This window comes from Microtus oregoni, unplaced genomic scaffold (genome assembly GCF_018167655.1).
Source record: "Microtus oregoni isolate MIOR12 unplaced genomic scaffold, Mior012 000003F_ref0000135, whole genome shotgun sequence".
Lineage (NCBI taxonomy): Eukaryota > Metazoa > Chordata > Mammalia > Rodentia > Cricetidae > Microtus > Microtus oregoni.
In genome coordinates, this window is record NW_024543062.1 from 61264772 (window position 1) to 61290923 (window position 26152).

General features: G+C 48.3%; 1 protein-coding gene across 2 annotated transcripts in view; it reads right to left on the reverse strand.

The window, feature by feature from the left end:
- The window catches only part of Mapkapk2 (MAPK activated protein kinase 2), a 44708-nt gene extending 23521 nt beyond the window's left edge, over window positions 1–21187 (reverse strand). Inside the window, exon 1 of one of the 2 annotated variants that reach the window (XM_041648691.1) lies at window positions 20630–21187. In XM_041648691.1, coding sequence (XP_041504625.1) covers window positions 20630–20866 — 237 coding nt within the window. In that variant the 5' untranslated portion in view covers window positions 20867–21187. Of the gene's footprint in view, window positions 1–16002; window positions 16101–20629 lie in introns of those variants that run through there. The other variant, XM_041648692.1, reaches the window with a different exon arrangement.
- Between the last annotated feature and the right edge of the window lie 4965 nt (window positions 21188–26152).

Consider the following 26152-nt stretch of genomic DNA (forward strand, 5'->3'; position numbering starts at 1 on the left):
ATAAAACCATCTCACAAACCAAAACAACTTCAGGCTAGAGGATGAGGTTGGGTGGATGAAAATGAGGGATCAAGGTGAGTGGTAGCCTAGAGGCTGTAGTGGTTTAAACAAGAAATGCCCCTATAGGCTCAGGTGTTTCAACGCTTGGTCCCCAGATGGTGGCACTGTTTCAGAGAGGCCACGGGGTGATGAGGCCTAGCTGGAGTAGAAACAATCACTAGGATCTTTGTGAGTTAACAGCCCACTGGAGTCCCCTCTGCATTTTAAGATGCCCACTTTTAGTTTCTGCTCCTGCTGCTGACTGCCATGTCTCGGGCTCGCCATGATGGACTCCCATCCCTCTGAAACTATAAGCCAAAATCAACTGTCTTCCTTAAATTGCCTCTGTTTGGTCACAGGACTTCATCACAGGTCAGACCCAAAAAGAGGCCTGAAGAACTCGGAGAAAATCTGGGCAGTGCTGGGGAGGGAAGTCCTGCTCCTACCCAGGAATCACTGTGCCAGTCACCAAGGAGAAACCTGAGATCCTCATCACACAAAACAGCCTGACAGCATCTAGCTCCAGATGGACCACAGCTACAGGCAGGGCCATGGCCAGACTAGGGCACTGAATAAGGCTAGGTCTAAAGAGGCAACGATGGCGCAATGTGAACTCTTCCCCAACTACAAACACACTGAGTTCTGGCTAGAACCCTGTGTCAGTAAGAGGTATTGACCAGAAGATGATGGACAGGCAGTCACTACAGCATTAGGCTCTGCCATCACCTGCTTCCAAGCCTTCAGAAACAGTGGCATTACCAGAATCTGGAAAAAGTTAGGATTTCTGAATAAATAAAGCTCCACCGGGGGATAAGTTTCCATCATGACCAGTTTGTCTGGAGGCCTTCCCATCCGTAGTGATGCATGCCCAGCTGATGGGGGAGTCATCCCACATCCTCTCCACCCTACTTCAGTGAGCAGAGGTTCCTTCCCCACCAGAGAACTATGCCAGTCTTGGAGAGCCACAGTTGCTGGTCCCTGCATCTGCCCTGGGGGTTAGGAGTATGCAAGCCCAACCCAGTTGGCTGCAGGGGCTAATGCTGCTGCCTCCCACACCAAAGCTGGCCCTCCTAGTGTCAGGACCAGCAGGAGCTCTTTCTCCACTGGGTTTGCCCCTCCCCCATTTCAGTAACTGGGGTTCTAGTTATGTATGAGACCAGAGAACATGCCAAAGAGCTGAAAAATGAAGACACCCCACCTAGTTCTTGCTGAGGACAAATTCCTCTGTAAAGCTCAAAAGGGAGAAAGTGGACTAAAACCAATAAAATCAGTAAAGCATATAGGGAACCTGGTTAAGCCTGAATCATGCTGAGGCGTCCCAGCAGTGCCAGAAAGAACGCTCTCCACAGGAAGGGACCAATTCCTATTTGTCTCAGGTACAGATTTTCTTAGAAATAGCCAGACTCCCTGCAAGCTGCCCCAGAAGAGCACTGATGCCATCAACTGGGTCTGGAAACCTCCGTGACCAAGGTTTGCTAGAGGCAAAGAACCCAGTGAGGCCTTCCAGAAATTTCTCAGGGAGCCTGACATCTAGGGACCATTCATTCACTTTCAATCAGTACCACCAATATTCTAAAAACGATTCTAAGCAAATCTCTGAAAAATACAAGAAAGGACTGGAGAGATGGCTCAGTGGTTAAGAGCACCGGCTATTCTTCCGGGGGATCTGGGTTCAAGTCCCAGCACACACATTGGTGGCTCGCAACAGTCTATAATTCCAGTCCCAGGAGGTCTGACACTTTCTTCTGGCCTCCAGAGCAGCAGGTATGCACGTGGTGCTCATACATACGCATGGGCAAAACAGAATATACATAAAATTTTAAAAAATGAAAAAAAGTATTTTTAAACCTCCACAAGCCTTAGTCAATCTATCTCAATCTATCTCAATTAATTTCAAAATTCTGAATTTCACTCTGAATAATGGAGAGTTCAGCGAGTGCCTTTATCTTCTGGTCTGTTGTGCAAAGCCCTTGGGCCCGTGAGGAGGGGAGAAAACTTTCAAATCACCTGCTTCTTCCTAGCTGTTTCTTCAAGGGTCAGCATAGCGGCCTGGCATTGTAGTCAGAAAAGAATGCAGGGAGATAAAAGCAGCTAAACCTTACTCCTCCCATTGCCTGGATTAGCAAGCAGCTGCCTAAGGATCCCCAGCCCCGCCTTTCCCTAAAACCAAGAAGCTCTGGGCAGCCTGAGCCTCCAGCAGGAGTGTCTGCCAACTGCTCACCCCCACACAGCAAACTGCACTTCCCAGGCTTGACAGATGTAGCTGCTATTCATTGCTTCCAAGGCAGTACAAAGCATTCCCAGAAACACAAAGCAAAAGGGCTTCAGGCAGGGCCACCTCTAACAGAAGCCACCTGCCGGCTCCCTCTTCCACCATGCCCCCAGAGCACACATGCACACATACAGACACGCATGCACACACAAATACACAGCTTTTTCAAACCACTCCAACAGGTGTTGGCTCAGAACAGGTGACTTTCTCTGAATCACTGGGCAGTTCTCTCAGAAAAAGGAGTATTTTATTGCTGCTCCTCAGATAGTATGCCATAGGATGCTGATCACTAATCAGACATTAGAGAGGAGACAGACCCCACAAGAAGGTCCTTTCATGTGGCAACACACATTTGCAGAATGTCCCCTACCTACGTGATGTCATAGAACACTTCAGGACTGGCTTCAGAGCTTGGAGAAATGAGCAGCCCCTTCCTTCCTGGTCACCCTGCATTAGCTTGTCCATCACCTGGCATGGAGAAGAATCACCCTGCTTGAAAGTTTCTTCTATGAGCTTCAGCAAGAAGAAAGAACAGGTGGGTGAATGCACATGCGTACACACGTGCACACACACACACTGCTATTTGAGTCCAGCGACGATGGAGCTTCTACAGGGACCATTAGAAACTAGTAATAGGGACACAACATACACATCACTCAACTCAACTCTGGCTACAAATCATATCTGTGCACATGTCACAGAAAATAAGGGCATGTCCCCTATAAGACAGCTAGATTTTTGTGTTTATTAAATATTTATTTATCTTTATTACATTTACATTGGTGCTTTTCTTCGTGTTGTATCTGTATGAGTGTGCTGGATCCCCTAGAACTGGAGTCTCAGACAGCTGTGATCCACTGGGAAAAAAACACAGGTCTTCCGCAAGAGCAACAAGTGACCTCTGCACTGAGCAACAGCACTGCAGCCCTGAGCCAACTGGTTTTATTCCCGTAAGAAGTCTTCCCTGCCCCTACCCTCATCAACTATCTTACATCATCCGTCGAGTACCTGGGTGGCCGCTCTCAAGGTACACACCTATGTTGGTAAGCCATCACAGCCACAGTAACCATGACACACGATTTAAGTGAGCTCAGCCACCAGCACCCCTAACTCCGGCAGAAAAACCTGATTGGAACAGGAGGAAGACCCACAGACTGTGTGTGACAGCAAGGGATGGCTATCAAGAGCCAGATAAATCAGATAAATGATGGCACACAGACAGGGACACACATCCTGACCTCACACAGATCCTCACCATCGCTAGTTCAAACTACACATCTGAGATTTTCTTTACTTACTCCCCAAGGCAAACTATTTGTTAAATAGATCCCAGCTTTTGGTGGAAAAACACAGGACCTGTACCTTGGGATGAACTTACAAAAAAATAAGCCTCTGGCCGCCTCTGTGCCTTCCTGGGGTGTGGACTTTCTCCTTTGTTCTCAATGAAGCTGACCCTGAAAGGTATCACCACTTATCTGTGTGGCTGAGCACAAGTAGGTGCATGCATGAGCATGCGTGCGCGTGTGCAGGCACACAAACACACACACCGGGAGCAAAGCATTCTCAAACACTACCCAACACACAGGAAGCCTCTTGCGAGCTAGCTGCTCTTCTCTGAAAGAGTATTCCTGGCACATGTGTTTCTCAGAACACCTTTGACAGTTGCTGTTTGTGGTTAGTGTCTGAGCACCATCAAGAGGCCGGGGAATTCCTCCAGCTCTGTGTGTCCTGGAAGGGAGGAAGCCCACACCAGTCCTTCCTCCCACCATCTCAGCTGCAGCAGAAAAAAAAAAAATCATGAACTATCTCCAGTACTGAAGAAACGCTATTTAAAAAATAAACACAGGGCAGAGAGACGGTTCAGCAGCTAAGAGCACTGGCTGCTCTTCCAGAGGGCCTAGGTTTAATTCCCAGCAACCACATGGTAGCTCAGAACCAACTGTAACCCCAATTCCAGGGAACCCAACACCCGCAGGCACCATGTCTGCACCAGCATACATGCAAGCACATGAAATAATAATAATAATAATAACAACAATATATTATAATAATAATAAACAAATAAAAATTTTAAAATAAAAATCCTTTCATGTGCTTTCTACCTTAGAATAGATGTCTGAGTTCATTCCTATCCTCTCTCTCCAAATCCTCTTCCTGCACACTCAGCAACATTAGTATAGCCTGGGAGACACTGGACTCAGTGACCGCTGGTAGCCCTTCTCTAACTTCCCGACTCCCCAAGCAGCCCCAGCCCAGACAGCAAAATCAAAGTCCCTGGTCAGCTCCTTCTAGCACCCATCCAGACCCCTTCCCCTCTATTCTATGGGAAATTCTTCAGCTCTACTCACCCCTATTGTCACCGTAGCTGGGTAGGGCTACGTTATAGCAGTTGCTGCTGAAGCTGGTACTTAAATACTTGATGTAAAACACTTTATTGTTTAAATACCAGTTTTGCCTCTGAGCCAGACAAGCCCGAGTGCTGCTTGCTAATTATCAGCCGCTAAACAGCGCTTTTCTCACTGGAGCTGATGCCGAGGGTGAGGACGCTGGCGCGGGGCAATGGGGTCCGGCTCTCCTGAGAGCCTCCTCAAAATCCTTATGAGGAGGAACAAAGAGGCAAAAATACTGCTCCACTCCTGCCGTACCACTGCACCTTGAAGACTTCTGGGCACTGGGCCTGCATGTGGGAATACCAAACAATGACCACACGACTTGTGCTCTCGAAGCTGAGCTAGCTGAGAAGATGTGGAGGTAAGAGTAATTAGGGTTTGTGCAACCATGCATGCAGGATCAGTTGCCACTGATCCATCTGGAGCTGGTTTTGCCTGGAATGGTAGAATGGGGGCAGGTAAGATCTTATGAGTCTCAGAGGATGAAAGAAACCTCAGAAAAAAGGATGCAGAAGGATGAGCACATGGTTGGTGTCAACAGAAAATAAAGGGGTAGCTCCACGTGCCGCAGAGCAGGGAGTAAATGCCTGGGAAAAGGAGGGTAAAGAGATCAAACCCGACTTGCTTGCACACCAGATTTAGGGGTGTATGCTTAGGAAGTGGAGGGGAGGGCTACTGAAGGTCTCTAAACAGAAGTCATACGGACAGTTGAGCTCCTCAAGGTCTCCAAAAGAAGCAGATAGGCGTCCTTGAGGGCCTGTGCAAACCATGCAGAGCAGAGGCAGCAGGGAAGGACGCACCGAGGCAAAAGGTACCTGCAGCCATTCCAGCTGGATCCTTCTCAGCCTCTGAAACAGGCCTAACAGCCAAAGGATCCTGGGAATGGTGCTACTTCTCTGCATCTCCTGGCTACTGAGGCTCCCTGAAAACATGCCTGACAAGGTCCACACTATAGCACACTTGACTATCTGCTGAGACTAAACACAAGGCATGAAGTGATGAATTTTGTCATGGGTCTGAAGAAGATAAGGCTCCTGAAAAGATTTTTACTCAGTAAACAAAAGTTCTAACAATATTTTTAATATGTGAGGCTTCCCTGAGAAAGAATAAAGCTCCTGTCACTAAAGAATTTAAAAATAGGCTAGACAGACTCTGGCAATTCTGACTTGGGAATATACTAAAAATACACATTAGTAGTCGGGGAGGGTGATGATATAGAACAATACATAATTACTTTGTCTTACGAAAATGCTGTACTAAAGGCTCAGCACGTAAAGGCACTTGCCGTACAAGCCTGGAGACCAGAGTTCAGTCCCAGGAATCCACACCAAGACAGAAGAAGAGAACCAGTTCCACAAGGATATTCTCTGAACTCTGAAGTGGGCACCATAGAAAATGTGCACCAAGACATACATATAGAAAATAAAAATGAATTAGATATTTTTAAAGAAATGCCAGAATGAAATTCATCTCTGCATGCTAATTTCAGATTTTTAATATTTTTAAGATACACACTCTGGATACTTCTCCGCAAAGTCTAGGACCCCATAAAACACAGGACAATGGCCAGAAAGCCACACATTCACATGCTATCCACACGTGAATCTGATGGACAGTCTGTTGGGGCCACAGGGCTACATGAACATCTCTATGATGGGATGTTGCCTGAAACAGACAGACTAAATGCTTTGAAAAGATCTTTTTCTAAATGATTGACTTCTAGGTGCCCTTCCATGAGTCCCCTCCAAGTTTAGTTAAGTCTGGACCAGAGCAATCATCTCTATTTAGAAAGTGTTCTGTGATGACGGATGTCCTCCACCTGTGCTTTATCATACTGTGGCCACCAGCTGACTACTAGGCACTGGAGATGGAGGTAGGGCTTACTTGATTTCAATTAAACAACTACATATGAGAACATGAGAGGTGGTCTCATATTGGCCAGAGAGGTTTCTTCAGAAAAGGGCTTATGTACTCAACTATGGAGTCACAGAGGTGAAACTTCTGACCCGTTCCTTCTACTCCCCAGCCGGAAGACAGGACTGATTAACTCCAAAGGGAGCAGCAGGACAGGAGCAGCCTGTGTCTCCAGTACCTGAGCACTCCCAGGGAACAAAGACCCTCACCCCAGAGAACTTCACCTCCTTCTTCCTGGGACAACAACACAGGCGGCTTATGCCTGCCCTGGGCAACCCAGCACCCTACCTGTGAGAAGAACTCATTCCCAAGGATTCCAGAGCATCCTTAGAGGACTACAGCTGGAATATCAAGGCTGGATTGTACTGGAATTTGGGGGCTATGTTGACATACAGAAAGCTGAGACAAAGAAAATGCATCTGAGTAAAGAAATACAGGAAGTCAGTTAAGTCCACGACTTTCCAAACCTCAGTTTTCATTATGAAAATCTATCTCTTCCTTTCCAAATACAGCTGGATTTCTGCCCAGCTCCAGCCCAGAGGCCAAAATCAAACATGACCAAAATTACACATTAACATGAGTTGTCCAACTTTTGATCTCTGCCTCTCACCCATTGCTTCTGCCTAAATACACAGTTCAAATCTACCAAGAAGGTGGTTATCTGAGTTGAGAAACAAAAGCTGTGCCAACCTTATGCAATACCGCAAGAACACAGACGCAGGTGGCAGGAAGAGCACTAGATGGGCATCAGGGCCATCTTTTCAAACAGCCCTCAACATCCAAGGAGTGCCAGCAACCCTCCAAGTGCGTGTCGGTGGAGAGCTGGAGACAGGGACCTTCTCAAGATCCTCGGTCCAAGGCATGGCCACTTCCCACTTTAGATCTAGACACAGCTAGTCTGCTCCGCGGACAGCCTCTTAGAGAAGGACAGAAAGTGCAGATGGGAAATAAAGTCCTAAAATGACTACACAAGGAAGGGACAGGGAGGTGGGGGTGGGTGAACAACAGACCATCCAAGACTACACACTTTTTTTTTTTTTGAAGTTTACTGGAAGATGGGTTTTTTCCCTCTTTCTTACTCTATAAAAAGAAAAAAAAAAATGTTGCAACTTCCTTTGTCACAGCACATGCTTAGGGAAAAAAAAAAAAAGGAGGCTAACCCATTGCTTCACTTCTCAACTGCATTACCGGCCAGACCTTCCTTTCCCAGCCCTGCCCTCGACAGGAAGCCAGAAGCTGAGGTGACCGGGGGCTGGGCACTGCTGTCTGCCTCCACTTAGTGCCTAAATACAATTAACGATGTAAAGTACTCCTAGGCCCAGGGAGGAGAAAAAACAAAAAAACACTGCTGCAATTTCATTCCCACACTCTTTACCGGTTTCTATCCTGTCAGCTCTTAGGATAGTCAATTAACAGAAACATTCTCCCCTTGGTCAAACAAAGGGAGCAGCCTGCAGCCCCGCCCACTTGCTACAGCCCAGCTGTTGGCTATAGTTTTGCCTGTACCCTCCACAGATTGTCTCAGGTGTGTCCACGTGGTGTCCTGGGCTGCACCAGGCGGCGATCCCACCTCTAACTGCCCTGTCTGAGGGACCCACCCATGTGTCTCTGTATGCTCTATTACTGGCCAGCTGTGGCCAGCTGTGGCCTTTTCTCTTCTACTTACACAGAACCCGCTCCCTGCGCCTTTCACTGATCTATTAATAAAGCTGAGTGGCAGAGCAGAGGAGACTCAAGAGTAGAGTGCAGACTGGAGTAGCCATGGCTGTTTTCATTCATTTTATACACTTTGTATAAAATGGTCAGCTTCCAGCCGAGCAGTGATGGTTCTCCCAGCACTCGGGAGGCAGAGTACGGTGAATCTCTGAGTTCGAGGCCAGTCTGGTCCAGGACAGCCAGGACTACACAGAGAAACACTGTCTCAAAAAACAAAAAACAAAAACACCCAAACTTGTTAAGTTCCTATAGACAAGGTCTACTAACTATTCTTACCATTGAATCAATTTGTACGAAAAGCATTTCATAAATATTAAAAATAAAGCCTTAGTTGCTAGGTCACCTATGTTCTAAAATAATGGGACCATGGAAGAACTACTTGGAGACAGTATTGTGAACTACAAAAGAAGAGGTTTTAGAGTTAGGCATTCTCAGAGCCAAGCAAGGTAGAAGAGGGTGACACAGGCAGAAGGAACAGACGAGGCCACAATCTATAAATGATGAAAGGTCAGTTCGAGCTATATCATGAAACCTGTCTCAAAAAAGGAAAAAAGCTTGGAGTCAGGCATTCTCATATCTACAGCTTCTGGCCTTGGCTTTTCCTTCTGCTTGACATGCCTCTTCTACCAAGCACGTCTGAGGTTCACCCACAAGTCAGTCACCTTTCCTTACCTGCCAAGAAAAACTAAAACAACACACACACACACACCCCAGCCAGGGGGAAACAAGAGACAAATGTTCCTGGCATTTCAGAGCCTCTTCCTTTTTATTCTCTCCTTTGTACCTGTTACTATCTGACAAGCTGTATCATTCAATTACTGTGTTCTGTCTTCCCCTACAGAACACAAGCCCTCTGCAGATGAGATTGGGTTTTCTCTGTTTTATAAGTTAATATGTCCCCAGAACCTAAAATAATGCTTCACACTTGGTGTGCAGTAACTGCTAATGAATTAATTATTCTGAACATGTTTCCATCTCTGTAGAAAACAGACTCCTACCTTGCAGCACCACTGCAAGCAAGGACTCACAGGGGTGCACACAGCATCAGCTGCACTGCCCTCTACCACACCTGTTCTAGAAGAATTGTGATTAATCCAAGAAGCCTGAGAGCAGCTGAGCACCCACAGAGCTCTGAATGACAGAAGGTGATGTATGGATCAAAGTCAGCATGTGGCTCTACAAAGGTCATTCTCGGCACTACTAATTTTCTTATTACTTATTTTCAATGGGGGGGTAAGACACACACATGCCACAACATACATGTGGGCTCTAAAGATCGAACTCAGATCAGGCATGGCAGCAGGGTACCCAGTGAGCAATCTTACCAAACCTAATTAATTTCTTTAAGTAGCAAATCATTCTGGATGTGGTAGCAGGGGGACGGAAGATAGCCTAAGGCAAATCTTGCTTAGAATACGGGGTCTACAAGAATAAATGAACACTTCAAGCCTCCAACTTCCTCTCATCTCACACAGCAGAGACACGGAGGGGGTGTAAACCCCAGGGGATGACAACCACTACTTTCCCATTCCAGGCTAATCCAGCCATCTGGGCGCCCTGATGGCCAGTCAGCAGGGAAGACAGGAGGCATCATGGGGGAAAACAAACATCCACAAACACTGGGTGGGTGAATAAAAATACTGCAGCCAAAAGGAGGATAAAAATAACACTGGCCTACAAAAACAACTGGTAGGGGAGGGCTCCTGTATAGCTACCTCGCCCCCTCCGACCCAGCTACCACTTCTTCCCCAGCATCAAGGCATTTTCCTGGCAATGGAAAACTGAAGGAAAGGCATTCAGTGCACAGCCTTGCCAACCAAGTCTGAGCCTTCTGATTTACAAACAGAAAAACTAAGGGAAATCCAAACATGGCGTAGGGTTTGCTCAGGGCCACAGTGGTAGGGCTGGAAACCAGGTTGCTCAGGTTCTCTTTCCTATGCAAGTTGCAGGACATGGGAGATAAGTGGCCCCATGAGACTGAGAGCTCTGACCTCAGACCAGGCAATCTGACGCTCAACACTGGTCTGTCTTGCGACACACAGGCCCAAGGCCAGCAGACAGAAACAGCCTGCTTCTATGTCCGCTGTGGGTCTGGAGCTAGTCAGGACTGGAGGGGAGTTGGCATACTTCACACGCAAGAAGGGGGTCTCCGCAGAGAGCAGAGTGGGGGGCCTAGAGCAGGGAAGGGTAAAGTGGGGGCCTAGAGCAGGGAAGGGGAGAGAAAATGAGGGGCCTAGAGCAGGGAAGGGGAGAGGGAGAAAGGAACGTGGGGCCCTAGAGCAGGGAAGGAAAGAGGGAGAAACATTAATTCTTGTAATTTTCACATTAAGAATGAGAATTCCATTAACAGAAACGCACAGTACCTCCTTGAGTCAGACCCAGAAGATCCCTCTGGAGCAGCTGCCAGGAGACAGGGCAGGGACAAACACTGACAGGGGAGGGTCTTAATATACCCCTAGCTAAACCCCACAGAGCCCAGCCAGCATTGTCCCGCTCTGAGTGCTACCACGCATCTAATCCTGAATTTTGCTTTTATGGTTGATGAGAGGGGCCCATGGATAAAGGTCTTTGTTGACAAACCTGACGATTTGAGTTCAACCCAAGGAACCCATAAGGAAAAAGGAGAGACCCACCCACATACACATGCATGAATGTACGCAAAATATATAATAAATAGTGTATTTTATAAACTTTTTAAAAAGGAAAAAGATAATACAACAAAAAAACCAGCCAGGCAGTGGTGGTGCACACCTTTAATCCCAGCAATCGGAAGGCAGAGGCAGAGGATCTCTGGGAGTTTGAGGCCAGCCTGGTCTACAAGAGCTAGTTCCAGGACAAGCTCCAAAGCCACAGAGAAACCCTATCTCAAAAAAACAAAAAAAAAAAAGAAAGAAAGAAAAGAAAAGAAAGAAAAAAAACAAAGACGTAAGTTTCCAAGGAATTAACCATCGGTCTAATATTGAGCAAATATCTTGCTCATGGAGAAACTCACAATGTGACGTGCTAGGGAAGGGAAGGGTCTCTTGGGTTTGACAGATTCCATTTTTTTTCTACTTCCTTTTTGGAAGAAGAAGGGGCAAGAAAGAATTCTAGGGATGGAACAGGGCCTTTCACACACATGGTAAGCACATGCCACGCTACTGAGCTGGGTGAGCTTCAGGACTCGCTTGAGCCTGAAAGACTTCAGGATAGAGCAGCCTTCGTGGGGACAGAAAAGGCTGAGGTGGCTAAAGTGGCAAAAGGAGAGGGAGCAAAGAAGAACAGAGAGACTGCGCAAACTCAGTAAACTGTAAACAAGTAAACTCTCCAGCATGGGGGAGGAGTGGTCACAACCAGACCTGGGAGGCATCTGGCTACATCACTATAGTTAACAGGCAGAAGAGACCCGATGGGGAAGCTACAGGATCAGAGCTGGGCTTTAGGCAAACTGATCCCCAGAGCACACCAAGGAGCTCAAGGGAAAGACCTCCATTCCACTGCCGACTGAGTCATTGCCCCCATCCGCCTGTCATCTCTCCATTGCTTCCTTTTCTAACTATGCCTCAACTCCATCTTGTTTCCTTTCAAAGAATCTGAGCCACAGCAGGCGTGAGATCCAGGAGAAGGCCCACTCCTCTACAGTGCAGGGGAAGGGAAGGGCATGAAGCTGCTAAACATCCCCACCCAGCTCTGGAGACAGCATGGATGCTTGTGAGCCTGGTGGTCTGAGAGGAGGACGCCACCAAGTTTCTTTTTTTTTTTTTTTTTTTTTCTTTTTTGAGACAGAGTTTCTCTGTGGCTTTGGAGCCTGTCCTGGAGCTCTGTAGACCAGGCTCCACCTGCCTCTGCCTCCCGAGTGCTGGGATTAAAGGCGTGCGCCACCGCCCGGCCCAAGTTTTCCATAGGAAGGAACACTAACAAAAAGGTTCTGATACAGTGTGCTCTCTACTGGGGCCTTTGACTTGCCAGGGGCCTAGATGCAAGTAATGAGGAGGGAAAAGGCATGAGATACCCCCTGGCTAGCCTAGCCTCTCCAACACCAGGGCATGAGTGGTCTCCGCCTGTCTGCCTGCATTCCTAGGATGCTCTGAGTTCCTTCCACTCATGGCCCTGGCCACCCTCCACTCCCCCACAACACCCTCTGAGCTCTACAGAAGCCAGGCAGGGCAAGCAATGGGCAGGCTCCTCCTTCACAGTGTCTTCCTCCCCAGCTCCTGCAGAGCCTGCTCCTTAGAAGTCTACAAGCTCCTTAGAAGTCTACAAGCTTTCTCCTAAGAATCAGAGGCCAAAGAGGAAGGCTTCGATGGGAGAGAGAGAATGCATGCTATTCTGAGGACAGGGGCCCCTTCTGTCACAGTTAAAAATAAACTCTTAGCAACTACACCCAGCTCCTCCCCCATCTAGAGGCCAGTGGGTCATGGTCGATAAAGTGTTCCCTGTAGAAGAAATGAGGCCCTGGGGACAAGAGAACACAGAGGACAGTCGGTGAAACACGGTCCAGGTAGTTAGCTCCACGGAGGCAGAGGACTCCTCAAGTCCCACCTCTTGGCTCCTATCACTAGTCCCACATACCCTACCCCGCAATACACCTTGATTCTAGGAAACAGACACAGAACATGGACCTGAGCCATGACTTGTATCAGCACCTGTCGAGGGACTGGAACGCTCAGACAGACGTGAAGGAGATACCCTGCACGGTGTCTCCAGCTAAGACGCTCTACCCGCACAGCTTCCTCACTTGCTCCACTGAACCCCAGCAGCTACAAAGAGAGGATTCACCTCGAAGGACACAATCGATGCCTCTGCCATTGCAGTGAGCAGGTAAAAGGCCTTCTGTTCTCTGTACCCTTCCTAGGAGGCTGAGGCACTGAAGTACCTTGGCCCAACTCATCAAGGAGATACTCAGAAAACCAGGGAGGGCCTGGTTACTCCTGGAAGTCAACAGAATGAGGTCATACTTCAGGATGTGGTAACATGAAGCCCACACCGTGGGGTGGAGAGTGTAACTTAGAAACAGGACAAGAGGACAGAGAGGCAGCACACTGAGTCCCAGGCCAGGGTAGGTACTGGGGGCAGATTCATACCCACTGGCAAGAGCTAAGAAGCAGCAGAGCCAGAAGCAAACATAGCAGAAGGCCTAACTGTCTAAAACCTTGCTCATCTTCCTCTGTCAGGTCCTCTCCCCTTACAGCTTTGTCCAACTGAATCAAGGCTCCAGGAGAAGCCACAGCCAGGGTCTGAACTACCCACCAAGATCAGGCTGGAAGGGAAAAGAGCGCAGAAGGAGGGCACAGGTGAAAAATGAGATAAACATTTCAGTGTGTGGCAAGAAGACCTGGGACAGAAACCGGGCCTGGCTATAAAAAGTGCTGCGGTGGTGAGCTTATTTTAGACACTAGAAATGAGTCCTGGGTCCAAGGCAGGAGGCCAGGCTGTAAATGGCCAGGAGGGTCTGGGAGGTTCCCAATAACGTGGATAATCACAATGCCAGTGAGGGGACCAACTCAATCACCTGCCACAAAGAACAGGGAGGGGAAGGAGCACCAAGGGAAGGACCAGGAATCAGTGTGAGCAGAAGCCAGAACCCCCGGGTTCCCTCTCTTCCCAGGGACAAAAGATAAGTCTGTCGCCTTTGTTTCAGAGTCAGGGAAGACTCAGCATGAAGATAAACAAGAAGGAAGGCATCAATGGCACAGCTCCCTCCCGTCTGCTCAGGCAGAATCACCTTACACAGAGCTGACACCTGCAGTCGCCACTCTTCCTTCCTGATGAGTCCAACTGGTCCTCATCAGGAAGCCTGAAAACATTCCTCAAGGATGAGATGCCCTTTCGTATGACCCCCCTGCAGAGCTCAAGTTCCCAGCGGGATAAACATGTAACTTTTCTCATCTTGAAGAACATCCCATACAAACAGAGGTTGACCTTGAGGCTACATGTCCCAGGCTCCACCACCTCCCAGCTGGCACGTGGAGATGTTTACTGGACCACAGAATAAAGTCTCCACGAACAAGACAAAGCCAGAGACCAAGCCCAACCTCATGATCACTCCTCCTCCAAAGAAAAGCAGGCCAGCCTAGCACACAAGATCTCACCATGCACTGCTCTAGCCTGGCACAGACAGGAGGGGTTGGAAAGGTAAGCTCTTCGAGATGTGCCCCGACACTGGCTTCCTTAAACCCCAGCCCTCTCTGAGGGTCAGTGGTCCCACCCAGAAACCCCAATATCCTCATCTGCTCTGGGAACCAGTTCCCATCAACAGGCTCAGAACAGTCCCTTGCCCATAACTGAGCCTGGAAGGATTAAAAGGCACTCCTTCAAGTGAATGAAGTCTTATTCATGCCAAGAGAAAGACCAGCTAGCAGCAATAGTGTGGCTACAATTCAGCCATACTTACCAAGTCAGATGCCCCAATGTAAACACAGCCTTCCTTCACAGCCAATCACAGTGGCCTCCAAATGCCCCTGACTTCAAATGGCAAAGAACTTGGGGAAAGTAAAACAGAAGAGCCCCCATCTCCACCTTGTACTGACACTCCACTAAGATTCTTCTAGTTTCAAGGCAAGAGCAGATGTAGCCATCCTCTCTGCTGAGCAGTGGGCTGAAATACTTTCTAAGCTTTCATATGGGAGAGAGCAGCTGCTCAGTAAAGACACATTACACCCATGGAATGGGCATCCACACTGGCCCAGGTACTGCTGACCACTCAACACAGAGCTAGTCAGCAAGCATCTCTCTTGCCATGGGCCTCTGGCCTCCAGCATGGCCTCTTGTACCACCCCACACTACCAGTGTTTGCCTGGTGACAGCTAGACGCCAGCTCTCGATGGAGGCAGCTGGACACCAGAAAGTGAACAACCTGCTCACAGTCACACAATTAACTAACAAGGCATAAAACCTAGACCATTTGAGAGTTTAGGGTTCTTTTTTCTTGTTGCTGCTACTATTTGGTTTTGATACTTTTTTTACATTTTTATCTAGAATATAACCCTTGAAAATGAATAAGAAATATTTTCCATTTATATTTCTGTGTATTTATATTTGAACTTACATATGAACTTATATACTTCAAAATATATACTGTCAGTCTTAAAGATCCCAAGGGGCATCAGTCCTGATGATTAGAGAAAACACTTCAGTCTTACTAGTACACATAGTGTCTAGCTCCTCTGGAAGGGCCCTTTCTCCTCACCCACGCCCCCATTTACAAGGAGGGCTATGTGAAAAGCTACGTGTGAGGAGACCAAGGACCTGAGTTTGATGATGTCTTCGGTACCAGCACCACTCCCTGCTGGAAACCAAACAGTCTAAGAAGCCCACACCAAGAGCAGGTTTCACAGCACATGGCTCTGCTGCCCACAAGCAAACCAGATGTTGGGACACAGCACTGTGCTTTCCTCAGCCGCCCAGTCTCTTCCTCAGGCGGACGGAAGAGGTGACAAAGATGACCAAGGAGTACCCATTATTACTCAACTATCAAGAGGAGTTGCCAGTCCCCACAAACACAAATAACTCTGCCCTGACTACTCACCTCCATCCAAGGCACAGAACCACACAGAAGGGATGGGGGGGGGGGGACACCTCAACATGACCCTTCAGAGGGCAAGAAGCACAAAGGAGGCAGGCCAGTGTGGGCTGTGATGCCAAAAGCAACCCGGGAGAGCCTATTGGGCCCTAGGAGCTGACACTGCCCACCTTAGCTGTCATGCCTCTGACACAGACCCCTCACGCCTTGATTCCTGGAGCAGGAGCCTGACTCTGCCTCCAGACCGGGGATTTGGCTCCTGCATCCATTCTTGCACCTGCTCCACGGATAACATCCCAACTCCCTGTCTTTCCAAGCAGAGCTACCCATGCCTTCCCCTCCTCCAAAGAAAGCACTCCGCCTCCCAGACCCCACCAATCAGCAGCCCTGAGGCCGCACAGCGGTTTGCTTCTCCCTTCAGTCAACAGTCAACTAGTTTAACTAGTTTAACTAGAGAGTTTTCAAATTCTGTGAAAGCCCAGAATTCACAAATGAAAAAGGGCCATGAACTAACCCACTTCTAATCCTGCATCAGAGAAGCCCAGAGTCCTGTTTCAGGAGAGAGAGAGAGGTCACGACCAGGACAGTATGCCTGAAATCTTCCAAAAGTGGGAAATGTCCTCTGAAGGCAGAAATTTGATCCGTCCATTGAAAAGTCCACAAACTCCAACTTCAATGATGCCGACCCTTTCTTTATGACATCCACAAGCCCTCGCTCATACCCACCCTGCCACAAAAAAAAAAAAAAAAAAAAAAAAAAAAAAAAAAACCTTTAAGGTTGATTTGACCCAAAGACAGGTAAATGCAGTTCTGATCTGGCCCCACTGCTCCTGACCTACTTGGTCTCCTGCTCGTCCCCTCAGCTCTAGCTGCAGCCAGTTTCACAACTTCTGGCAGACCCACTCATTCCTCAGAGGCCCAGCAAGTTCCCACTGCCACAGCCAGAGCGTCCCTCAGCGTCATCGATCCTCACAGACGTCCCTCTTTCAGAATCCTCTATTCCTGGTCACACAATTTAGCCCCCAGGCCAGAAAAGTCCAGTAGACGTCTCTGCAAGGATGGCCAAGATGGGTCTTCTTGACATTCAAACTGTGCCTGCCAGCTGCATTGTTTATTTGGTTTGATGCCTTCATGTGGGCTACGTTTAATGTTAACAGCCATATACAAACAGTGACTACCATATTTGACAATGCTGCCTATATCTGTCAATCTTGCCTTCTCCAAATAGGTTTCTTGACCCCCACATTTTACAGGGCACTATCTGAATAAACACATGGGAAACGCTCCGCAAACTGTCAACTACCTGGAACCAAACTGCGCGGCATGATCACGAGACTTTCCTCACCTCATGTTTCCATCCAGCACACGTCAAACTGCGATACTGCCCCTGCCAGCCACGCTATCAGTCATCTCTCCAGTGAGGACACAGAAGGAGGACATTGCCTGTGCAGGGGGGCAGGGCGGGTGAGGGTGCTGGTGTTGCCCTTCAACCATGTCCTGGCCAACGGTGGGAGGCTCTAATCTCATTCTGATACCAAAAGCAGCTACGTCACTATGGCACTTAAATGACCTAGTGAGGGAGACACACTGGAGAAAGAGAAGAAACTGCAGGACCTGGCTTCCTCTAATCTACGCAATGGAAAGACAAACAAGAGATAAGTTACGACAACATTCCCTATTTTGTAAAGCAATAACATGCTTCACCTAATCAGCACTGAACAGAAGAGTGGGACAATAGTACGGGCTTTAATTAAATTTGTTCAGCTAATGCCTAAGCGTCACCACGATACAGTGAAGTCGAATGCAGCCAAGTGACCCGCAGGGAATATAGCCAACTCATACACAAATGGATTGAGGCTAGGTGTCCCTACCAAAGAAATAACAGAATCTCCAAAGAATAATAAATAGTATTTCTATCACAAAGTCCCTAATTGGGGAGGGGGGGGGGGACTTGTTACAGATCCAAAACTCATGGAGCTGCCGGGATGGTTTAGAAGCTGCCTCTCCAACTTTAGTAACTACAACTGAGAGGTGACACATACCCACCAGTGTCGTCCGTCCAACGAATGGGCCAATAGGGTCAAGCAGCTCTTCAGGCTCAAGGTACTGTGAAACAGTAACCAGCTGCATGCCTGTCCAGACCACTACAGCCACAAGCAGGGAGGGGCCTGAGACTGCAAACAAGAACCGGGTTCAGCTCCTGCCTCCAACAAGTGAACGGCAGGAGTCTCCACTCGCCTTGGGCAGGTCATGCCCTCATTCTGGGCCTTCGTTTTCTCATCTGCAGAATGAATGTGTCTGGTCAGCTGGCTTCTACCTGACTGGAAGAGTACGTGTGACTCAGAGGCTGGTGAGGAGGGTGATGAAGCAAGGTGACAGCACCCATCAAAAGCATCTAAACACCAGCTTCCCAACGAGGACAATGGGAAAGCAGCAGGGCCAGTTGGCTCCTTTATTTATTTTTACTTTATGTGTATGGGTGTTTTGTCGGCATGTATGTGCGTGCAGCGATTGTCTAAGTGTGAGCACAGGAAACAGAAGAGGCTGTCCGAACCCCTGGAACTCGAGTTACAGTTCTCTGTAAGAGCAGTAAATGCTCCTAACTGCAAAGCCATCTCTGGATCATTTTTAAAGCTCTGGTTTTGCTTAACAGGACAAAGAGCAGAACCTGTGAGCAGCCTTCACTCCCTATCCTATCTCCGGGCTACAAGACGGCAGACTCCCAAAATCCCCTAAGAGCCAGGCTGCTGGGCCACACTACGCCCTGGGTCCTTCCGCATGGGTTCAGGGTACTCTACAGAGCACAGGTCTCGTCTTTTCTTAGCCTCCAAAGGGTCATCTACGCAGCCCGTTCACTATATCCTCTTCCCTTGATGCTGCGTTTAAAAGGCTCCTTGTTCTGAAATCGTTTCACGACTCAACACCTGAAGTTTTGAAGTGTCACACGCAGAAATCTCTGTGGTGTGTGTCACTGAGCCGGGATTTCCTTTAACAAGCTCCCCCACAGCTGTGATTATGTCTTAGCCAATATTTGGGTAGGAAAGTGCTGCTGCCTGCTCTGCTGCCATTCTCCAAGCATCTTGGCTCTCCTTCCTTCCTCTATTATTAAATCTTAACTCATGGACGTATGAGAAATCTGCAATTTAACAGTTGAGTCAGCTCCTAAGATCCAGGAGCAGGCTGCTTGTCAAAACAGACTCCGGCTTCAATCTTCACCCACTCTGACTAGAGAAGGAGAAGCACGAGGATTTGTTTAATGTGCTGCTAGGGTTTTCCCTTTCAAACCTATTCAAAGGAGAGAGAAAAAAAATACACGAACTTCTCTTCTGTTAATTACAACAGGGTCTGAATTGACAGGCTAGGATGGTGTGTGCAGCAGAACAGGAAGGGGGAAGGGGTTTTGTTGTGAAGTCTTTATATTGTGTTCCAACTATCCAAGAGAATCAACAGCCAGTGTCCCCTCAGCCTGCTGATCGGTAAAGGCAGATGGCATCTCAGAGGAGGGGGAAATCTTTCCGGGAAAGAACATCTGTCACTTCCTCAGCCATACAGTTAACTGTGGTCAAACTGTTCGCACATCTCCAGTCCCCAAGGTCAGAGCCGCATCAATCCAACCATGCGGGTCGAAAGGGGAGGGAAAAGTACAAAAACTGCAATATTCACGGCAGGGATAAGAGTCCCGCCCTGACATTCAACACCAAGCAACAACCGAGATCCTGCAGAAAGAGTTTACAGTTTAAAAAAAAAAATCTGATGTTGAGGATGAAGACAGCAAAAACAATATCCTGGAATAGAAACTAGACTTACTCGCCCCCTACAAAGTACCAAAGGGTTTTAGTCCAACTGAAGGTATATGCCAACAGTCTCACCCATAACTCATGGGTAGTATATAATAGCTGAAACAAAGCAAGCTGTGTGGGCTGAAGGGGAAGAGAAAAATATAACACAGGAAGCAGTTCGCTCCTCCAATCATTGAGACACCCCAGGGGAAAGAAACTTGATAGTGACCTTTAGAGACATGGTGTAACTTGAAACCCTTGGAGGAAGAAAACTTTGTAGGGACCCTGAATGACAGACTCACCCTTCACTGGGACCTTTTGAAATCCCCATTCTCCACTACCAAAGAAACAGAGACACCGAGACACAGAAAGAGACAGATGGACCTGGAGAGATTAAAAAAAAAAAAAGAGTGCGTTTCCGAAACGCAAGAATAGGTTTTCCAGCCTTGAGTCGCGAGCTACCAGGACCAAGCTGGGCTTGCAGAAACAGCACTGGGCCCAGCCTGCCTGCCTTACAGAAAAGGTTTCCTACGGTGCGTGGAGCAATGGAAACAGCGCGGCACAGCCTGCGGGGCAGAGCAGGCCAGGCTCTGGCGGTTCCAGACAATCGCGGGGCACGGAGGCGGGGTCCCCTGTCTCCAACACCGCGCCGACGCGCCCCACCACTGAGCGCCGACCTCGCGAGGCCGCGGACAGCTAAGTCACTTTCCGGCTCCCAAATAAGGAGCAGGGTTAAGTAAACCTCAGAGAGCGAACTTCTCCAAACCGACCGACCAACCAGCTCAATGAGTAAAGGGCCTTTTGTGCCCGCAGAAAGGAGGGAGGGAGGAGGATGGGGCCACCGTGGCCTCGGCGCCGGGTGAAGCGAGCAGAGGCTCGGACCCAAGCGTGGCTACCGGCTGGATCCCACTCGCACCCCAACATGGCAGTCCCCGAAAGTCCTCTCGGGTCCCGATCACTCGCGGAGTGACCGGAAGCTGCACCTATCCCAGCGTGTTCCAAGGCGGCCCAGACTTACCTTCAGGGCGAATTTCTGCTGGGTTCTCTTGTCGAAGATCCGCAACACCTTCCCATTGATGCCCAGGCCCAGCACCTGGCTGGTGACCTTGTAGTCATCGGTGATGGCGTTCTTTCGGATCTGCAGGCCCGACTTGACGTGGAACTGGGGGAACGGCGGCGGCGGCTGGGCCGGGGCGGGCGGCGGCGGGCTGGGGAACGGCGCCGGCGGGGTCTGGCCGGGAGAGCCCGACAGCATGGTGCCCGGCGACTCGCGCGCAGAGGCGGGGGCCGCGGCCGCCCCCTCCTCCGGCTCGGGCCCGGGTCCCCGCCACGCCCCGCCCGGCGGCGAAGTTTGCTCCGGGCTGGAGCCGGCTGCCCCGCCCCGGCCCGGCTCCAGGCTCGGCGGGTCGCGGGGCCCCGTGGGTCCCGCTGTGCGCCGCGGGCGCCCACCAGCCCTGCTCCCTCCCCCCGGAGACGTGCGCTCCGGGGAACGCGGGACGGCGGGGCCCGGCCGGGGGAGGGGGGGGAATGGCCGCGCCGAGAAGTAGCAGCCCGGGGGCGGCGGCCGCGTCACAGGCTGCTCTGCGTCCTCGGCTAGTCCTTAAAGGGGAGGACCGAGGGTGGGGCTTAGAGGAGGCGTGGGTATGGGGGAGGGGTGGACCTTAAAGGGGAGGCTGTCCAGCGGCGGGAGAGCAAAGGGACATGGTTGGCTGGGGTTGCGAGGTGGCCGTCAGGGAGAGAGTAAAGAGAAATCCTAGTTCTTAACCAGGGCCAGGCGAAAGGAAGCGGGAGGGCAAAAGAAAAGCGGTTGGATAATTCAAACAAAATCCATAATTCTCCAGCTGCTGGGTTCTAGAAGATAGGTCATCAGAGAATTTGGAGAGGGTGTATTTTGAAAGAAACGAATGATTGATAAAGATCTGCCTGCCTACATGGACCCTGGGGTGTGGAGGGTACTGGGGCACTAATGGGGTTACAAGGCTATTCATCCTAGGATCAGGTGTCAGGCAATAGTCACGATTTTCTTAACATTTTTGTGAGTTTCACATTTTTTTTCTCATGAAAATGTATTGCTGTGTAGTCATGAACAATTTGGTTATTGTACTTTGAACGTATTTTTTAATGTAAATCCGAAATGACCCAATATGGAACAGGGATGGGCACTGTAGTGCCCTGTAATCCCAGTTATGTGCGGGAGGCTGAGGCAGGAGGATGAACAGTCAGAGGGTTAGCCTGAGCAACAAAGGCAGGCTTTATCTCAAACACCCACAAACCTCGGAACTCTCCTACATATACCTTCCCCTTGTGTTTTGAATTCTTGGGGCTAATGCAGCAAGGGGAACTAGGATGGGGGGATTCATCCCTGAGGCTACAACCAGAAAGAAGTGTTTCTGAAGCAACCTTGTTCAAGTACCAGTCTCTGAGGAAAGGGGCTAATTGGCCAATAGCATGGCTGAGACCCACAAGACTCTGACTGTCAGAGCGCTTGAGAAATGAGACCAAAGAACAAAGTCGATACACAGCCGCAAGTTACTGACAGATACAGACAGCCTAGAGATGAGGTCTGACCCACGGCCACACACAGTCGCTAATATGTCCCAAGAACACTCTGGAGATGAGGCAGTGTCCTGAGACAAGGGCCTTGGAGACATAACCTAGAGGGTAAGGCTCTTTTGCTAGTGTCTACTCACTGTTCAGAGTTTCAGAAGATGCTTGTCCCAGGGAAAGCAGAAATGAAAAGGTGAAGGACTGTAGTCACCTTCTCAGGATCCAGCAAAACTCACTATGGACCAAGGAGACGTCTGGTCCCCTTTCAGGTAGCCCTTTCTTCAGTGATACTCTGAACTCAGCCCTGTGGTGACAGATGGTGATAATCCTAGCCCAGTGGGGAAGACACGGTAGTTGGGACAGCAGTGTGGCAGAGGTGGACCTGGGGTTAGAAGGCAGATTCACTCACCAGTCTGCAGCTGGCTGGCTTCCTTCTGCCCTTAGAAGCTAGACGATTGGAGCTGAACAATTCTGGGTTTCCCTGATGTTTAAAAGGCACTGCTCAGAGATGCAAGAACAGAGAAAGGAACTCGGGGATGAGGAGGAGGAAGTCCTAAGTGGCTCAAGTGGAAGGGGCTCCCATCCTTACTACCTCTGTGTTGCCCTGAACCCCCACAGAGCAGGGTGGGGTCTCCAGGACTTCTTGTTGGAATTCAGCCGTCACCTGATTCTTTTTAGAAGGCTGAAACAAGAGTGAGCTGTTCAGAGGCAGCAAGGCACAGTGGGAAACAACGAGACAGAAATGAGCAGGACCCAATTGGCCTAGTAAGGTACCTTAAGCACCTCTGTCTTGAAAAATGAGAAAAATCCTAACATTTTCATTCATAACTGAGTAACAATTAAATTAGATGGCGTCTATGATAACTCTTCATAAGGCACACAGCATCTGTTCTCATGAGATATTAAACACCACCGTTCCTCAAGCATTGTTTCCTTGCTTCTCGCTCTGTTCCCATTGCCTGGAGACCTGCTCCTGACACTGAGCTGCCTTTCCATGTAAGGGCAATTCTGGAGAGATGCCTAAACCTGAGGTTCTGGGAATAATGGATCACAGAAACCCAGTGGGGCGTTTCTTCTGGAGTTACAAAGGCCAGATGGACTTAGGGAGCACACAGGACAACCAAGACACATAGTCCACATGCACACCCCAAAAGTACACTCATGTGAACACAGCTCAAAAGGACAAGACATCTGGGCATGGAGCAGTATAAATGAGTAACCAGTGAGTAGCCAGATAGTAGGAAGAGCCACACGAAAAGGATTTCTACAAGAGACCCAGAGCCTTCTATCCTAACACCAGCTAGTCATGTGACCTCACAAAAGTCCCTGACCACCCAGTTCCTTCTTTCCTGTCTAAAAAAATAGTAGAAATAGCATCTGCTTTATCCACATTGTAGAGATATTATAAGGAAAAAAATAAAACCCAAAGTCCTGCTTATCAATGACCACGCCTCTCAGCCATCTGTAGTGAGCTACTACAGCAAGCATTGTTAAGCCTGTGTAAAAACAATTCAAAAGTTGGAAGTCAGGCTGGGGCTATAGCTCAGTGATAGAGTATATGCTTACTATGTGCAAAGCCCTGGCTATGAGCCCCAGCAAAGCATTAACTAAAAGTATGTTGGGAATCTATTTACAAGAAGATATGATCCGTACTGACATGCAAATGCATACATCATGTAATATAGTATACATGAAGGTAATGTAATGACCAAACGTATATAGAATTGCATCAGTTCTAGTCCCAGATCCATGACACATGTTGGTCTGTGTGTTTCTGGTTTTATTTGATTATAGTTATAATACCAAAGGCACCTATGGACCCACTACCCAAAACACAAACTAGGACTTGAACAATAGCATGCGTTTAAAGAGATGATTCCTAGGTACCCTCCAGCCCATCCCCAGTGTGCGTTACCCAAGACAACAGTCACCTGCATGTTCTATCCACCCTTCCCTTACTTTCCTTTTTATACAATTCTAGTTTAAGAAGACGCATTTAAAGATATCATTAAAAGATGGATGGGATGGTTTAAATCTGTAAACACAGCACTTTAGAGGATGATGCAGGAGGATTGATGCAAGTTTGAGGCCATGCTAGGCTACATTATTTTTTTATTTATTTTTTATTTTTTTTAACTTTCTTTTTGTTTTATTGAGAAAAAAACAATTTCCGCCTCCTCCCAGCCTCCCACTCCCCCCCCCAACTCCTCTCCCTCTCCCCCCACTCCTCTCCCCCTCCCTCTCAAGTCTGAAGAGCAGTCAGGGTTCCTTGCCCTGTGGAAAGTCCAAAGTCCTCCCCACCCCCATCCTGGTCTAGGAAGGTGAATATCCAAACTGGCTAGGCTCCCACAAAGCCAGAACATGAAGTAGGATCAAAACCCAGTGCCATTGTCCTTGGCTTCTCAGCAGCCCTCATTGTCCGCCATATTCAGAGAGTCCGGTTTTATCCCCTGCTTTTTCAGTCACAGTCCAGCTGGCCTTGGTGAGCTCCCAATAGATCAGCCCCACTGTCTCCGTGGGTGGGTGCACCCCTCTTGGTCCTGACTTCCTTGCTTGTTTTCTCCCTCCTTCTGTTCCTTATTGGGACTTTGGGAGCTCAGTCCAGTACTCCAGTGTGGGTCTCTGTCTCTATCTCCATCCATCGCCAGATGAAGGTTCCGTCCAGATGGAATTCCTCAGCAACTCGCTAGGCTACATTATTGAAGGAAGATGCCTGTTGACTCCCAGCCACCCAGCCCCAAAATAATCACACAGAAACTGTATTAATTAAATCACTGCTTGGGCCATTAGCTCTAGCCTCCCACTGGCTAACTCCACATCTTAATTTAATCCATCTCTATCAATCTGTGTATCACCACGTGGCTGTGGCCTGCCAGCTAAAGTTCCAGCGTCTGTCTCCAGCGGGGCTACATGGCCTCTCTTTTTCTCTGCCCTTTTTTCTCCCAGAATTCAGTTTAGTTTTCCCCGCCTACCTAAGTCCTGCCCTATCAACAGGCCAAGACAGTTTCTTTATTCACCAATGATATTCACGGCATACAGAGGGGAAATCCCACATCACTTCCCCTTTCCTGTTTAAATAAAAAGGAAGGCTTTAATTTTAACATAGTAAAATTACATATAACAAAACAGGTATCAAGTAAGAATTACAGTTATAATATTTATATCTACTTTATCTTTTATCATAACTAAGGAAAACTATAATTATAACTATTTTTTAACTCCATCAAAGACTCTAGAGGATGTAATATTACCTAAGTAAACAGCAAGTGCATTGCAAGCAACTTCTAAAACTCTAGAATTGACAGAGACATCTCGCTGCCTAGACAGTCACCCAAAGTTCTTCTGTACTGTTGGGGCATCCATCTTTAGCCTACAGGCCCACAGTGTCCAGCAGACTTTTCCATGAAGCAGGAAATTTCAAAAACAGTTCTGTCTATATTAGCAGTTTGTCAGTCACAGTTTTTTCTGTGTACTACAGAATGTCTGGCAGACTCCATATTCTTTCATGAAGCAGGAACCCCAAAGGATCATCTCACCTTTAGGCAAGTTCAGCAATCATTTATCTGTGGGTCCTGCATGTCCAGTTCATCAAGAAGTCCAGACAAGAGCAGTTTCTTGCCCAAATGGCTAACCAACTCCATAAGGAGGCTCTTTGATGCCCATCTTTTTCTTGAAGTAATTGGTGCTCCTAGGAGCAGATGTGTCTCACTGTCCTAAGTTCTTAAACATTTTAAATGTCATATTCTGTAGTCTTTGAAAGAGTTGAAAAATACCTATCTAACTGAAATAGAAAACCTAACTAACATGACTACAAGCTTGACTATTATAGATGATAAATGAGCTGCACAAACACAATACCTTAATCAAGAGCAGAAATATACATATAACAAAGTTGATCTTAAATTTATATCAATAAACCAAGTTCTATACCAATGCAAAGTATCCATCTCTATAGTATATCCCCCTTTCAATGTAAACAAACATTTATAAACAA